The following is a 17,396-nucleotide window of genomic DNA, read 5'->3' as shown; positions in this document are numbered from 1 at the left end:
ATATCATCAAAGAACAAAAGCAACACTACTCCAAATTATATTATTATTTATTTAATGATACTGACATTTGGAGCTCGGTTAAAGACCGTGGTTAAAGTCGGATTCAGAACAATAGGGACAGAGCTTGGTAAGTTCAGGGAGTATGTTTTATCTATGGGTTTATCTAAGGTTCAGCCATTAGACTTCTCATCCCATTGTAAATTTTGAAGCTCGTTTTCGGGTCTAGTTCATGTCCGGTGATCACCAATCTCGTCAAAATTTGGTTTATATTATTTTAGGACAAATATCATGATTTGTGCTTTAATGTTTGGGTATAACGAGGGGCGAGTTATTGTTAATGATTAGATCTTTTATTTGGTTAAACGAAGTTTTAAATGGTTTAAATAACAAGAAACAAATTGTAAACAAAACACACGACTTCTACAAGACACCTGACAAAACTAACCAACAATAAAATTGACTCCAAGCTGTTACATAAGGGAGAAATCTACTAAGGGAGTGTGTTTTATCTATGTTTCAGCAGTAAGTAAGATTTTATCATATATTATCTTTCTCAAACCTTGGGTCTGTTACATTAAGTCGTCAATCACTTAGCTGATTAGCAAATAGATTATATCACTTGTCCCCAAATAAAAACTATGAAGAATACGTTAAGAACTTATTATTAATTATAAAAAAGTCATATAATTTAAAATAATGGTCCATTACATTATTTGAGAGGTCCATTGATATTATTGAGAGCAAACAAACCAAATTTATTTTCAAAATCCAAAAGATGGCTGTGAGAACTATTTTCTCCTTGCGTAAGCGTCAATCCTGCAGAGAGTACTTTTTCAATTCAAAAATTTAGACTTTTCCCTCCATCTACATTTTAGAAACTTTGACCTTTTTTGAAACAAAACTTTCCTGAATTTGACTTCTCTACTAAAAATCAATACACATTGCGCAATTCATTTAACTTGACAATTCCTAAACACAAAACTTCTTTTTTCAAAAAACACACATTGTACATTGGCATAAAGCTTTTCAACTCACTTCCATTATCCCTTAAGTTGGAAATAAGCCTTTCAAAATTCAAAAAAACAATTGAAACATAAATTGCTAAGTATAACCTGTGAGCGTCCAAGAATTCCTGAAATGTTTTGAAAGCTCTAATTTGTAATTATTATTGTAAATATTCGAAAATATTAGTAATTGATGTATAGTATAGTATATTTGTATTGACCTGGCTAATGCAAAATGTATGCAAAATGCAAAAAAACACCACTCCGGCCCTCTGTGACACTCCAAAATGCAAGCATACACCCACCTGCCATTGTACCGTAACGCTGTCAGATATTGTCATAAATAAAGCAGGGTGGGTCATGAAATTTAGGAAACATTTTCTCATGAAAAAAAGGTTTAAAATTGGTTTTGAATTGATATAAATAAAAACAGACATTTAAAAACAAACCTTACAGTTAATTAAAACACATATTATCTAAACAGATTAACGTTAACAATAACATTTTATTTTTAACAGCAAGCAGGGATTGTCAGCCTAAGTTACTTTTCTACTTCTCGATGTGTTTAACTCGTGTTTAACTCGTGTTTAACTCGTGTTTAACTCGTGTTTAACTTAATGTGTTTAACTGTGTGTAACTCGATGTGTTTAGATACTTTTTTACAGTTTCAGCACTTCCTGAACAAAATTAACATTAATTATACTTTATAAAATTTCGATTTATACGCTATATCGAATTTGACCTAGAGTTATAGAATCCATTCTTTAATTCATGTCCTCTAGCTACTGAATCAGGAGTATGCATAATTTCAAGATAGAGGCAATTACATACTTATCAGCATTAATTTTATTATTATTTCATTTATTTTTAGCTTGTCAACGTTTGTTTTGACATAGAATCAAACTAAACAATGGAAACAAACTCGTAATTACATATTTTTACCGAAAAGCATTATCATAGATGAAGTATGATATATAATATAGCTAAATTACTTCATCTATGGTATTGTTTTCTTAAATAGTTTAATAATTTTTAAACTTGGAAAAAAATATTTTTAATGTGTTATCTTAACGATCTTGAAACCCCTGCTCCCTCCTCTTCGTAAAGCTAAGCCAACATAACATTAGTGCTCAACGTCCCCAACATGGTCGACACATAGACTTCAGATTGTATGAAGGAATCAAGTATTTTTCACATTACATATTAACAGGCAGATTATTTTATTTTTAATTACAGATAGCTAATATCCAAGTCACATTAACTTTAACCTTTCAGTTTAAAACAATGCATGCAAAATTGTTTCGAAGTCAAGGTCAAATTACAATGTACAAATACATGAAGATAAATATAATAAAGATTACAATGGTAGGAAAAGTTTCCTTGTGTTTTTAATCTATGATCGGAACCATTCTTAAATAGTTGTAAACCTAAAAAAATATGTACGTTATTTCTTTGTTTCATGGAGGAAAAGTTAGTCTGTTACTGGTGTGCATTTAGAAGGAAAAAAACCCCTTTTTTTGAGGTAGAGGTAGAAAAAAATTCAGAAAATCAACAGTTGAAATTTAAAAGTGACTAGGAGTAGGAGTAGGAGTAGGACTAGGACTAGTTTTAGGACTAGGACTAAGGAGAAGGACTGGAGACTGGAGACTGGACTAGACCAACGACCAACAACCAACAGAGAACAGAATAACATACAACGAAACCAAGTCAACGCTGCTTACCAAACTAATACTTGTCCATTTCCGAATTTAGTTAATGTTGTTAAGAACATGGAAGTAAAATACAAACCAGCAGATAACATAAAAATAATTAAAGCAGTAGAAAAGTATCCAGTTATCTATGACACAAAAACTTACCCAGCAGTCCAGTGTAAAGGACTGTGGGACCAAGCATGGCCACATGTCGCCAAGGAATTAGGTCTTTCAGGTTAGTATGGTTTGTATTCCTAGTTTTTATGTGTATTGAACCCATGTACTGGGGTAAATATGCTATTTTGAATGATACCTATATCTATATTTTAATGAACTATACTGCCAGCCATCATTAGAGTATGGCCTAATTAATACTACATTAAAGCCCCCGTTCACACGGGGCGAGTTTACAAGCTACACGCCGGCTTTTTTACACGCAGCTAGTAAAATAGCTCAGTGTGAACTAGTGATGTGCGATACGTATCGTATCGTATCGGAATATCGCGATACGCGAGGGACGATACGATATTTCGATACGATATTTGAAAAACGATACGTATCGTATCGCCTAAAACGATATTTGTATTTATATCGGCACATAGAGCGATACGATTCATGTCAAAACGATATTTTTTTGCGCAGGCCGAGCAAACTGCAAAATCTGTACTCTGTGGATGTGTAGTTTGAAATAGGAATTTTTGACGTCTGTATTTTTGGTTTTTACTTTATAATGTTCCAGTCCATTTCCACTAGCGTTCTACAATGGTTCTATCTAGCACTAGCAGTGCAGAGTGTGGGAACTGTCTGTGGCAATTACATTAATGTGTCTGCAATGCTAAAATGCTATGGGAAGGATAGGGAAACAGGTCCAAGACGTAGGGAGTTGTGAAGGAAGGAAGTAGTAAAGGCGAGCAGTGTTGGAGTGTGGGAATGGATTGATGTATCTGCAATACTTAGACTGTTTTCAGAGTAAACTAATGATTTTCCCTGAGCAAAGCTCGGTCCCCAGGTACTTATATAAATTTGCCGTTTCTAGGTTAGGTAGGGGAGGGGGAAAACGATACGATACGTATCGTTTTTCGATATTTTTGACGATACGATTCGCGTATCGCGATACAGACGTCCGATTCGATACGGCGATACGATATTTTTTTCCGATACGTATCGTATCGCTGTATCGCGATACGCGTCCGTATCGCCCATCACTAGTGTGAACAAAGTACTCGCTCAAAAGCTGCTTATAAAGAAACTGTGGAAAAAGTTGATGCTGCCGCTACTTTACACGCCAACTCGCCAGCTTTGAGCGAGTAGGTGTGTAAAGTAGCCCAGTGTGAACACAGTTGCTTGTGCTTTAGCGCATGTTACTCAAAGATATTGGAGGATTTGGTTCGAGCCACCTACTGAGCGAGTGGAAAAAGCATCGTGTGAACAACTACAAGCGCACTCGCCGGCGTCTTTCTTCACGTTTGCGAGTTGGCGAGTGGACAAGCTCCGTGTGAACGAATACAAGCACACTCGCCAGCTTCTTGCACGCTAAGAACTAAAGCTGTGGTTGCACTGAAGTCAGTGACAACCCCAAGCAATTGACACCAGTCACTGACAGAAAATGGTGTAAGTTACTTTATTTTTGGTCAAATACAGTACATGATATCTCGCATCCTGTCTGCAACGCTACGCCACCAATAGGCCTTCTGAATGTTCCATGATCCATGCTTAGTAGGCCTAGTGGTGACAATAGTGAGAGAGGACTTGGTTCTTGCTAAAGCGTGCACCAGTTATTATTTTTTATATAGTACATATAAGTAAGTTATTTTTTTGTATTCATTTATATAGGCCTAGGTACACTGTACGTATACGGTACAGTTCTATCAATTGTATATCTTGATCCTGGTTCCATTCCATACTCGCCGTGTTGTCCTCTTCCATCACAACTAGGCCTATCACTACTTTCTCTATAATAAACCAAACGTACACACAATAAGTTTAATATACACACAAACAACGTCAAACACTCGAAACTCACGTAGCTGTACTGACTGACGAGTGGTAGGCCTACTTGGTGGGCAAGGTAGTAGGTTTTTGTCTCAGACAAAAGCCACTGTGTCGTTTACCTATACTGCGACATAAGTCTGTTACCAGTACATGTTGTCGGTGGCAGTCCTTTGATCTCACCGACTCTCAATGGAAAACCTAAACTCGTGTCTGTGACACAATATTTAACTACCTGCAAAGTGTCACTGACACAATGTTGCAAGAAATGTAAGAAGATTTTGTTAAGTCTCTTTTGCTGACACTGTGACTCAGCTGTGTTTTGTGACGGTGACTCTGGTGTAAATATAGATTTAGGCTACAACAGTTGTTAGATTCCAGTGATTGCTGATCCTACTCTAGAGTTTGAACTAAATTCCTCAGAAGATCTAGTCATCCATGTCCAGTTGAACCATATGTAAACTGTATCGAATAGTGTTTTTGGCCTCTGGGACATCAAAATGCAAAGGTAAATTGGTTCCGGCGTCTAGGTCTTACCTATGTTCCTGTTACCTACTATTCTATATAGGGCAATTCACTAAAAGGCCTACGTTTAGCGTAGGAGCAGTGGGACTTAGTGTCACTACCTTAAGAACATGGATTTTGTATAAGCCTAATTACCTTGTTTGTGGGAATTTGATGTGTTGACACACATTGACTTTCATTCATATACCGTTCAGGAGCAAAAACCATGTCCACTATTGTTTTATGTTGGTAAAAATACCTAGGTCTACAGTTTGGTCCCAAGTTTATCCTCTGAGTTAACTTAATGATTAGTGAGTGAGTAATGTTTTTTATCTATTTTCGTTACAGTGGATCATGTAAAACGTCGCTGGATTAACATCAGAGATTGCTACAAGAGATATATGAGAAGCATGCGCTCCAATAAAATGACAACACCATACTACCTTGAGAGACATTTGCATTTCTTGAGGCCTTTCGTTGAGATTGACAAGTAAGTTTTAATTTTACACACAGAAAAAATATCTAGTGTAGCCTACCTGTTGCTCGAATTTGAGCAATTGCTAAGTATCACCACAGGCGTTATTTTAATACGAATAACAGTCATAATTTATGATGACTTTAAAAGATTTGACTCAAAGATTCTGGATATAGGTACTCAAGATGTAGGTAGGCTACATAACAGATCAATATGATCAACATTTCATATACCGGTAGGCCTAAATATCTTATCATTTTTCAAAAGCTGATCTTGTTTTTTTGTGCTTTCTACAAATAGCCGATTCATCTATTTCTTCTCCTTGGTGATGTTCTATGACTTTCCAATTTTTCCATAGTTTGCAAATCGGCTCTTTCAACGATTACTAAGAAATGCAGCACAGTATTAATTCAGTTTTCTTTTTAGTATAGGCCTATCAAATTATTCAGGCTCTCTCGCTTTTTTCCATTGTAATATCTACGCTAACCCAAATTCAGTTAGTAAATATTTCATTTAAACCAATTCAGTAAATGTTTGTAGCCTAGCAAACTATTAAATTAGCAAACTTGCTGACTGTTTACAATTAACATATGTTCTTCTTCTCACTTTTAATTTCTGACAATAGCTGGAGTTTCATAATTGTTGTTTCCCATGTTAATCTTATGGAGAAATACAAAACTTTAATGGGCCCCAGGGCGTCACTCTCCGATTATTTCCCTAAAAAGAAAGTTTCCTGCACAACTTCACGTTACGCTCTTTCCAATGACACCAAAAACATGTCAATCGGTTCAGTAGTTTCGGAGGAGTAATTGTCATAAAAAACCTGCTTGTGTATGTGTATTAAATAAGTATAGATTTGGAAATTTAAATAAGCAAATTAGTTAAGTAATTTTAAGCAGCCAGTTCATTTACCTAAAGGTAGATAGCCTACAAGGCTAAAGGTGCTCATACGAATATTATCAAATTATCATCTTGCGACCTGTAACTTTCATGTTCCTAACAATAAATTATAGGTACTTCCGTAATCATTAGGCCAACATATTTACAAATGTGGAATCAAGTAGCGTATTGCAAATTACCTAAAAATAATCATCAATGCAGTAAAAACATTTACAGCAGTGCTTTATGCTGACGATACTACCCTGTTCTATAAAGATGATAATATTTTAGGCTAACAGTTAATTCCGATCTTGATCATGCCCTAAACTGTGCTAAATTCTGGTATAAAATCTATAATTTGGCTATCACTGAGGATAAAACAGAATTCATTTATTTTTCCCTGGAAAAAGAGCAACTCGCCCTGATGCTTATAAAACAATCAAACTCTTAAGTATCCATCTTGACAACAGATTTAGCTGGGATAACCAAATAACACAACCTTGTACAGAATGGCTAGAATCACCAGTCTCTTGAGAAAACTTAGGTCCTAGATCATGTGTGAGTTTTAATATTTTGTCAATGACTTACTACAGTTTGTTTAACTCACAGGTGCACGGGTTGCACCTTTGGGGTGGTTCATATTTTGCTCGGAAACAGGGCCTGATTACCCATTAGGCTAATTAGGCTGGAGCCTAGGGCGCCAGTCAGCCAAGTGTTTTAGGGGGGGCGCCAGACAGCTAAGACTTAAAGTTGGGACTGGGGGCATAAAGGCCCCATCTAAAGGCCCTAATAAAATTGTTTTAGGACCTGGTGATTAACAGTTAATTTAGAAAGTACGTATATTATTGTTTGATTTTTTGATATTTTAGGTTAGGTCTACTTTTGATTTAATACAATCATATGTTTAATAAACTGTACAATAAATACATTATTTTAAATCAAAAAGTTTTACATTCCTTGAACAACCGATTTGTTACTATTTTAAGCCTCGTTCGTACTAGTGCAGCACGACACCGATTGGCGGCCATCATGGCATTTGTTTAACATTGAACATAAGGCGAAAAATTGCAGGTTGTCCGTTGCCGGCGTCCCTGGGACTGCCGGCATTTTCCACCATATGTTCAATGTTAAAAAATTGTGTGACGGCTGCCCGTCCGTGCCGTGCCGCCCTAGTGCAAACGAAGCTTTATAAGGTCGTACTGTGAACTTAGTTTAAACAATGTCTTTACCTTCTGTATCTATACTCGACCAGAATTAATAGTGCCTATGACTATGTCATATTGTTTAGCTCTTAAATTTAAAATATTATCTCAAAGTCAAAAGATTTGCAGTTTTAAAAGTTCCTAATCAAACCATGCATTAATTTATGATCACCTTTCTTTTGTTTTTAAATAAACTGAATATTAGTATAATACCTTTGGTAATTTTTAATTTTTGAATTCAGAATTAGTATTCATACTTTGAAATTTTGAAAGTGGTAGCAGAGAGGAGGGCTAGTGGTAGGGAGGAGGGGGGGGGGCGCGAAAAAACGTCAGCCTACTAGCGACTAGAGCCTTAATCAGGCCCTGCTCGGAAAGCATTTGTCTGGTAAAAGAATGCCCTTAGAACCATGCTAGGATTGCATAACCAAGAATCCTTTAAAGATCTATTTTGTAATTTAAATTTGCTAACTCTGCCATTTATGTAAATTGATTGTAACTCAATCTAGATAAAAAAAACAACCCATTAAAATTTCCAGCTATTCTCATCCGGTACAACACAAGTAGGGGTCTCAATCCTGGGATTCCGGTCGATTTTTTATAACTATAAATCCCGGGATTGGTGTCTTTTAATCCCGGGATTAGCGAACGGGATTGCAAAACCTATGTTTATATTTATTTTTGTTGTGAACTTGAGGAGTTTTACTTATGGAAAAACGTCCAATAGGCTACAATTGAAACGCATATTGTTTACTTTTAAGACGATATATATATAGGCTATATGAAATGGTATAAATTGTGATCTATTTTGAATGGACAATTAAACTAGGCCTATCCTTAAGCTCAATAAGCGAACGTAGTATAAATACATGTTTCATGTTTTTAGATGAATTGGATTTACTTTCTGTAAACTTTTTTACATTAGATAAGTCAATTAGGCCTACAGTAGGCCTAATTGGTTATTTAGAGTTTTACTTTTGACATTAAACACAAACAACGCAATTCATGTGGCAAACATAGTATGACAATCGGTAATTGAAGTAATATTTCATTATTAAGATTGCTTATATTTAGGGTCTATAACCTTATCTTCGTATTTGGTTATTAGTGTAGTGATTAAATTTTTTACAATCCTAAATTAAGTTTTTCGTACATACGCTACTAGATAAGCAGAGGGATTATTGTTTGTACACAGTAACTTACCTTAAATTGTTTTATTGCTGTCAGTCAACAACATTTTTACGGTTCAGCTTGTGATTCTTCCGATATTCTTTTTATCTTTATATTTTGATTTATTTAGTTTTCATTAGCGTGATGTGTAAGCTACATGCGAATGCGGTTGCTTGTGATTTTTTTAAATGTAGGCCTATATATTTAATTTCACAGTGACATTTTAACATTTATACACTGTAAATAAGAAAGACGGACGATGAAAGTTCAGTATGTAAATATTTCTTTACTTAGAACACGGCAAAATTGCATTGTGTAACACTGATAAGGCCAGTTTAAAACATTAGAGGACTCAACAATGGGACTTCATGCTCATTTCAAATGGCTTAAAAAAAGTAAATATAAAATAATATCCGAAATCCAGCGATTGGATTGAAGGCCCGGGAGTGAGACCCCTAAACACAAGACACAAAAATAACCTACTCATACCTCAAATCCTACTTTCACAAAATTTCAACTTATGATATTGCAACAAAAACTCAAGTTAAAAAAAAGTATGAAGTATGGTATGAAAGTATGATTGTTTAGTAAAACGTGCATTGATCACAAATCCATCCTAATTATATTCCACAATCAAGAATCAAGAATCAAGAAGTTTATTGGCCATTAAATACAATGTACAAGAATACATTAGCGTACAATAGGCTTCGTCAAATAGTTTTAGTACAAAAAATCTTAATTTTCTAGTCTAAGTCTGAAATGTACATTTAAGGTATTCTTCAATGCTATAAAATGCTTTTTGTTTTAGCCAGTTTGAGATAGTTTCTTTGAATTTTACAAGAGGTAGATTTCTTACAACTAATGGTAACTTGTTTAATAACAGAAATTGCTGGTAACTGTGACTTCTAAATGATTTGTGAAGACGAATGTAAGGTGTTACAAGATTATGTTTGTTTCTTGTGCTGTGTTCATGTTGATTACATTGTTCACTAAAACTAACTTTATTTTCCTTAACATAAATCAGATTACAAAAAATATACATACATGGTAACGTCATTATTTTAAGACTAATAAAACTATCTGTACAATGCTCTTGATTGTTTTCTAAGCCTACCATGCAACGAATTACTTTCTTTTGCCATATGAATACTCTTTTTGCATCAGTGCTATTTCCCCATAAGCGCAGGCCATAGTTCAAATGAGAATTGAAAACACCATAGTAGACCATTAATAATATATCAGAACTGACACACTGTTTGAGTTTCCTCACTAAACAAGTAGCTCTAGCAAGTTTTTTACATACAAGGTCAATATGGCTACTCCAGGTTAACTTGCTGTCTAACACAATTCCTAACAGCTTAACAGGTTTTAACAGATCTTCATATTCATGACTAATACTATTTTTGAGTGTGAAGAGAATGTTTTCAGTTTTATTTTCATTCAGGAGTACAGTAGAACCCCTCATATCCGGCCACCACGGGACCAAGCCCCTGACCGGATAACGATTTGGCCGGATAAACCAACCTACTATGAAAATGACAATTCATACCTAATAATAATAGGTAATCAATATATGCAATCAAAAGTATAATTTAATTCTATTCTGGGATCATTTTTAGAAAAATAAAGATGTTTGTAAAAAGAAAAAAAAAATATTTGTAGGTTTAAGTCATTAAGTAATGAATGTACAAATATTATGATTCCAGGTAACAAAACCTATTAAATGGAGGTAAAAATGACAGTAAATTGTACATAAAGATCATTAGGACTTAAACATTCTTAACCATTTTGTGAAATACAAAAATTAATGTACTCGTACTGTACTGTACTAACCCCACTTTGGAAATAATCAACCAACTGATCAGAGGTTAGGCCTACTAGCTCAACTGAGTATAGTGACTCAGCAAATAAATGTATAGACAAACAGATAAATAATGAGAACAATTTGTTTGATGACTTATTTGTTTGATTTGTACTAAACGTCTGTAAGCTGTGAGAAAAAAATTTTGATATTGGCTTCCTGGAAGGGGCCAGATAAACAGAGGACCGGTAAAACCAAGGCCGGATATGAGGGGTTCTACTGTAGGTAGTTAGCACCATACCAAACTTTACAGCAATTTATTGAGGAACTAAGCTGCTTTAAAACATTATGGATATTTACACCTTTTTCAAGAATAGTTGTGTCGTCAGCATATAAAACAGAAAAACATGGAACATTTACAGCAAAATCATTAATAAAAACTAAGAATAAGAATGGCCCAAGGACCGAGCCTTGTGGAACACCTGCTAATACTGACTTTGGTTGAGAAAAAACATTATTGACTTTAACTACTTGAGATCTATTGCTAAGGTAACTTCTAATTAAAGCTAGTTCCTTATCTCTAATTCCATAATACTCCAATTTCCTGCAAAGAATAACATGTGAAACCATATCAAAAGCTTTACTTAGGTCTAACATACTACAGCCTGTGGCAAAATTGTTTTCAAAACCATTGAGGATATAATCTACAATGCTCTCTACAGCCTTGGTAGTTGAAGAATTAGGCATGAAACCAAATTGGTTAGTACTAAGCAAATTGTTACTTGTAAAATAATCATACATTTGCCTAAATAAACAAGTTTCGATTATCTTACTTATAATGGGGACAATAGCAATTGGTCTGTAGTTCTCTGGCAAATCTCTGTTACCTTTCTTAAAAATAGGGCTAATTATTGATTTCTTTAAACAATTTGGGAAAACACCTGTAACTAATACTAGGTTGACAATGTGGGTTAGATGTACTAGAATAGGGTCTATAATATTCTTCAATAGGTAGTTCGACAGTCCAAAACAATCTTCGCTGCGAGAGGAGCTTAGATTAGTTACTATTGATTTCACAGTTTTCGTATCAACTTTTTTCAATGAGAATTTATTTCAGTTGGTGGTAAACTTTAAATTACCATTAAACTTTAAACAATCGCAGCACTACTTGTCATCTAAAGATCACAGTCACTTGGTAATCATCTCTCTCATTTGCGGGTAACATCACAACCATCTCCATGACTCCATGTCTTTAAGATTGGTCCATTAACGAGTGTGATAGGTCGTCCCTCAGCCTATTGTGGAAATATTGTTGATAAAATGGAAGAATTACTTTATCCAACCACAGTTGCTGGTATGACAACTAGTTTTGTTCCTTAGAACACCGTCAGGTCATTGTATGCGACCACATCATCAATGTATTAATACATTGTGGTATGTCAAAAGATTATTTAAAACACTGTCAGAATCACAATAGTAAAAACTAGTCATATTGATCAAATTATTAAAATTGAATAAAAAGTGATAAAACTGGTAAACTGTAAAGGCTGGCTAGCACTGTCTTATACTAAATCACTGACTAAATAAAACTGGAAATATTGTAAATAATAGGTAATGAAAAATAACTAGTCCCGTATAAACAAATTTTAATCTTTGGGTCTCCTCCCACGACCTACCGAAATTGCTTCTGGGACCCATAGTTTGGGAACCGCTACTTAAACAAATGGAAGGTCCCAAGGGACTGGTTTAATTTAATTTGTTTATTCATTTGTAACTATCTAACCCTCTGGTGATTTTTTGTACAGTCGGTTCCTCTGGAAAGAGAAAAGCTCCAACAAGACCACTGTGAAAAAAACCAAGAGTAGCAAGAGAGACCTAGGAATCTGTAAGAGAATCAGGATGTCTCAAGAAGACTCAATAAGAATAATGGAAGAGAGTGTCGACTCCCCTGAAATCATCGAAGATGACTTTAACCGACATAATAATTCAGATAGTGTCGAATCCTCCGATTCTGATCCAGAGACGAATTCAAAAGATAAGAACAAGAACATTGAGAAAACAATTGTGAAGAAGAGTAGCAAGAGAGGCCTAGGAATAAGTAAGAGAATCAGGATGTCTCAAGAAGACTCAATAAGAATAATGGAAGAGAGTGTCGACTCCCCTGAAATCATCGAAGATGACTTTAACCGACATAATAATTCAGATAGTGTCGAATCCTCCGATTCTGATCCAGAGACGAATTCAAAAGATAAGAACAAGAACATTGAGAAAACAATTGTGAAGAAGAGTAGCAAGAGAGGCCTAGGAATAAGTAAGAGAATCAGGATGTCTCAAGAAGACTCAATAAGAATAATGGAAGAGAGTGTCGACTCCCCTGAAATCATCGAAGATGACTTTAACCGACCTAACAATTCAGAGAGTATCGACTCCCCCGATTCTAATTTCGAAATCATCAATGATGACTTTAACCTACCTGAAAATTCAGATGGTGTTGACTCCTCCGATTCTAATTTCAAAATCATCAATGATGACTTTAACCGACCTAAAAATTCAGATGGTGTTGACTCCTCTGATTCTGATGTTGAAATCATCGATGATGACTTTAACCGACCTATAGATACATATAGTGTCGACTCCTCCGATTCCGATGTCGAATTCATCATTGATGATGATTACTCTTTTTTCTCCTATGGTTCTGATATCGAAATCATCGATGATGACTTTAACCGACCTATAAATTCAGATAGTGATGTTGAAGTTAATGTGGTGGACTGAGTAGAGTCTAACACATAGTAGTTGCAGTGATAATAAGCCTAAGCATCAATACAAGGTGCATTTGAAGACGTTTTGCACACTTGCAAAATAGTTATTTTCCATTTTGTCCAGGTAACTGTAGGGGAAAAAAACATTGCACAAAACATCGTCAATTGCACCTTGCATTGATCTTCGCTTGGAGTCATCTGCAAAAAAATGACCACATGACGGTTCAGTTGCCAAATTACCCTAGAATAATAGGTATTTATTTGATAAAAATGTAAAGAAATGAAAAAATAAGTCTGTTATAAAAATACTACGGGTTATTGTACTGTGATATGTAGTACAGAATAGGTGGTACTTACTACTACTTTGCCTTGTTAACAGTGCCTCCAGCTTTCTCAATCTAGTGCCTTTTTTTCTAGAGTTATAAAGTCTCCTCTGACCTGGTCTTGCCATTTAAATTTTTTTCCCTGGCTTATTCTGGCCTTGGGGTTGTTTGGTAAGATTTTATTGAAAGTACGGGTACCTAATGTTTTATATCGATTAATGAAAAATGATCTTTTATAAAAAAAATTTCATTGTATGAATAAGAAATGTGGATTTATGAAAGTAACTGCTATAACTTTCTAAGAATGTCTTAATGTAAATTAAGATAATGTTTTCATTTTCATGCTCCTTTTTGCACCAGTATAGTTGGCACCATTTCACAGTAATTTAGAAGATCCAAACTATTATTTTTGTGTTTGTATAGTAAGCCTACTTTTTGATATTGAACCCAAAGTTTTTTTTTACTTGTATACCATTTGATATTGATAACAAATGTTATTGTAAATTTAGATAATGTTTAATTTTTGTGTTATATTTTTCATCTTGTACTAGTAGGCCTACATCTAGTACTTTTTCATATTGATTAAAAACAAATTTTTGTGTTTGTTTAGTACTTTTTCATATTGAATCTAGTACTGTATCTTGTTCTTTTGTTCTTGTATACCACTTGATATTGATAAAAATAGGTCTTTGGTAAAAATCCAAAAAACGCCTATTGTTGCCTATTGATAGGAAAGAAGAAATTCCTATGATTTATATATTTACTTATTGTTTACCACTTGATATTGATAAAAATAGGTCTTTGGTAAAAATCCAAAAAACGCCTATTGTTGCCTATTGATAGGAAAGAAGAAATTCCTATGATTAATATATTTACTTATTGTTTACCTTTTGATCTCATTGTTTTTGTTGTGTACTCACATTTTGGTTTTGATATATGATACCATATCAGTATTGTTTGATTTCAAATAAAAAAAGTTACCTAATTCTTCTCTGTTGTGTTAATTTGACCATACATGGCTTGTTAAGGATGTAGCTTCAATCCTGAGAAAAGAGGATCCACATTTGATGGTAAATGACTGTCGTAAAAGTGTTATACTTAGCATGGAATGTATCGTTGAAAGGTGATTTAGTGCTTGTATTTAAATTCATGTGATTGCATGGGTCTGATGAATGAAGTCCATAGTCTCCTATGGACAGCTTCACACGCCAATCTACCTAACCAACTTTCCTTCACCTTCACCCAACAACAATAAGAACAATTGTTGCAAGATTGTCCTTCCACTCATACACAGTTAGTTGCCTAAAACATTTGTCAAAAAGTGGTATAATGTGCCTCTTAACCTCAGCATTTTACTATACGTTTTCTTTTACTCGACCCGATTAAACTCACTTTAGATCATCTGATGCCAGTTCTAAGCTATGCACATAGATCAGTAATCTCTATACCTGATGTGTCGATAGTAAAAAAAACAAATGAAAACCTTAGTTCCTATGCTTTTTGGAAATTTAAATAAATATCCTCTTGCACATGTGTACATTTCAAGTGAAAATGTATACTTTTCAAATGCTAAACTAGACACATACTCATGCTGTATTTGTGAATTTGGACTCACTTCCTTTTTCTGTGGTGCTTTTTATTATACAGGGAGCGGCAGAAATATCTGACGGTTTTTAAGCGAGTACAGTCCGGCAGCCGAGTGGAGGGGGTTGGTGGGGAGCGGCTCATTCTCAAGGCCAAGTGATGCCATTTCAGTCGCCATGGAGCAGTGGACCAGTATACATCGCGCGTTTGCCGTTGAGGCGTTTTTTTAAAAATGGCGATTCTGTTGTTGGTATGCAACATAAGTTTAGGAGGCATTTTAATGTGGCTCGTGGGGAACCTATCCCATCCCGAAACACCATCAAATTGTGGGTGGATACCTTTAGATCACAGGATCAACTGCAAAACGTAGGCCTAAAGGCTGTCCAAGGCCAGTGAGGACGCCTGAGAACGTGAAGCGAGTGCGACAAGCTGTGCTAACGAGCCCGCATTGCCCGGCGCGTAGACAAGCTGCTGCTCTTGGCATGTCTGATCGCTATATTCGACGAATTTTGCACTCAGACCTTCACTTTCACCCATATAAAATAGCAATCGTCGGGTGAAAGTGAAGGCCTGAGTGCAAAATTCGTCGAATATAGCGATCAGACATGCCAAGAGCAGCAGCTTGTCGCACTCGCTCCACGTTCTCAGGCGTCCTCACTGGCCTTGGACGGCCTGTAGGCCTACGTTTTGCAGTTGATCCTGTGATCTAAAGGTATCCACCCACAATTTGATGGTGTTTCGGGATGGGATAGGTTCCCCACGAGCCACATTAAAATGCCTCCGAAACTTATGTTGCGTACCAACAACAGAATCGCCATTTTTAAAAAACGCCTCAACGGCAAACGCGCGATGTATACTGGTCCACTGCTCCATGGCGACTGAAATGGCATCACTTGGCCTTGAGAATGAGCCGCTCCCCACCACCCCCCTCCACTCGGCTGTCGGACTGTACTCGCTTGAAAACCGTCAGATATTTCTGCCGCTCCCTGTATTTATTTATACTAGATTTAGATAAGTTTTTTTTTTCATGAAATACTTCAATGTGAAATTTTTTTCTATAAGTTATTTTTTGTAGAATTGGAGCCTGGTACACCAGTAGGTTTAATGAAATTAATTACGTACATGGGTGAAAATGAAGAGGTCAAATCATATAATTTTGCAATCAAACGGCTGTTGAACAGTTACAACCTCAAAAAAAAAAAAACTCTTAGGCCTTATGTATGATGCACAATCCAAGATGTGTGGACAGCTTAACACTTATACCAAAACCCCGGTCTGGACTGTCACTGGAATTTTCACAAACGCATGTTGGCAACACTGTTTACTTGGGGGATTCCATTCCCCCCTACCTGTTCAAGAACCAAGAATCAAGAGTCTTATTGCCATTGACCTTTCTTTGTACAAAGGAATAGACATAGTCAAAACACATAAAAAACATTCCAAATTAACAAATAAAATACAATGTTTAAAAAATACTTAGTTAATTAACATATGACATGTCTAGAGAATATAGATCATGTAGATACACATCAAAATTCAATATCAACTTTTGTTTTAAGAAATTAATGGATGCCGTAGAAAGGATTGCTTATCAACCATTCACATAATTTAGATTTGAATATCTTGAAGGATACATGTTAATATATTGTTTTTGTTTGTTCATTTTGTGTGGGTGCCGTGACCTTGTCTGTTCATAACATGCTCGTATCAGAAGCCCAGCGTTAGTGTATTTTAAAGCGGGGTCTCACAGGCCCAGGGTTTTGGTTTGTGTATTTCTAAGTGGGGTTTATTCTTTTCAAATGGGGTCTCACAGACCGGAGGTTTCGGTTAGTGTCAACATTGGTAGGGTTTCGCTATTGGTGTTAAAGTACAAATGGTTTTAGGGAAATTAATTAATGGGATGTTTAGAATATGAACACTTAGGCCACAACTCTCAGGGAAAGATTTGAGACCAGTAATAACGTGTCTAAATACAATGCTCTCCTAAATTTAGGTCAAATATTTGGGGACGTCAG

At 35.4% G+C, this 17,396-nt stretch overlaps 1 protein-coding gene across 1 annotated transcript; it reads left to right on the top strand.

The window, feature by feature from the left end:
- Positions 1 to 2,659: 2,659 nt before the first annotated feature.
- On the top strand, positions 2,660 to 14,785 carry LOC128999154 (dentin sialophosphoprotein-like). The gene is made up of 3 exons (XM_054425526.1): positions 2,660 to 2,930; positions 5,537 to 5,678; positions 12,518 to 14,785. The coding sequence occupies exons 1-3, from the start codon at positions 2,774 to 2,776 to the stop codon at positions 13,485 to 13,487; spliced, it is 1,269 nt and encodes a 422-aa protein (XP_054281501.1). The 5' UTR covers positions 2,660 to 2,773; the 3' UTR covers positions 13,488 to 14,785.
- Positions 14,786 to 17,396: the final 2,611 nt, after the last annotated feature.

Source organism: Macrosteles quadrilineatus, unplaced genomic scaffold, assembly GCF_028750875.1.
Source record: "Macrosteles quadrilineatus isolate MER2022 unplaced genomic scaffold, UCM_ALF_1.0 Scaffold_7__1_contigs__length_78375512, whole genome shotgun sequence".
NCBI classification, from domain to species: domain Eukaryota; kingdom Metazoa; phylum Arthropoda; class Insecta; order Hemiptera; family Cicadellidae; genus Macrosteles; species Macrosteles quadrilineatus.
Note: the sequence above shows the minus strand (reverse complement) of the source record. Positions and strands in the feature narration are given on the sequence as shown.

Coding starts and splice junctions, on each gene's coding strand:
- LOC128999154 (XM_054425526.1), top strand. CDS start 2,774: ATGGAAGTAAAATACAAACCAGCAGATAACATAAAAATAATTAAAGCA. Junction 2,931..5,536: donor CAAGGAATTAGGTCTTTCAG/GTTAGTATGGTT, acceptor TTTTCGTTACAG/TGGATCATGTAAAACGTCGC. Junction 5,679..12,517: donor CCTTTCGTTGAGATTGACAA/GTAAGTTTTAAT, acceptor TTTTTTGTACAG/TCGGTTCCTCTGGAAAGAGA.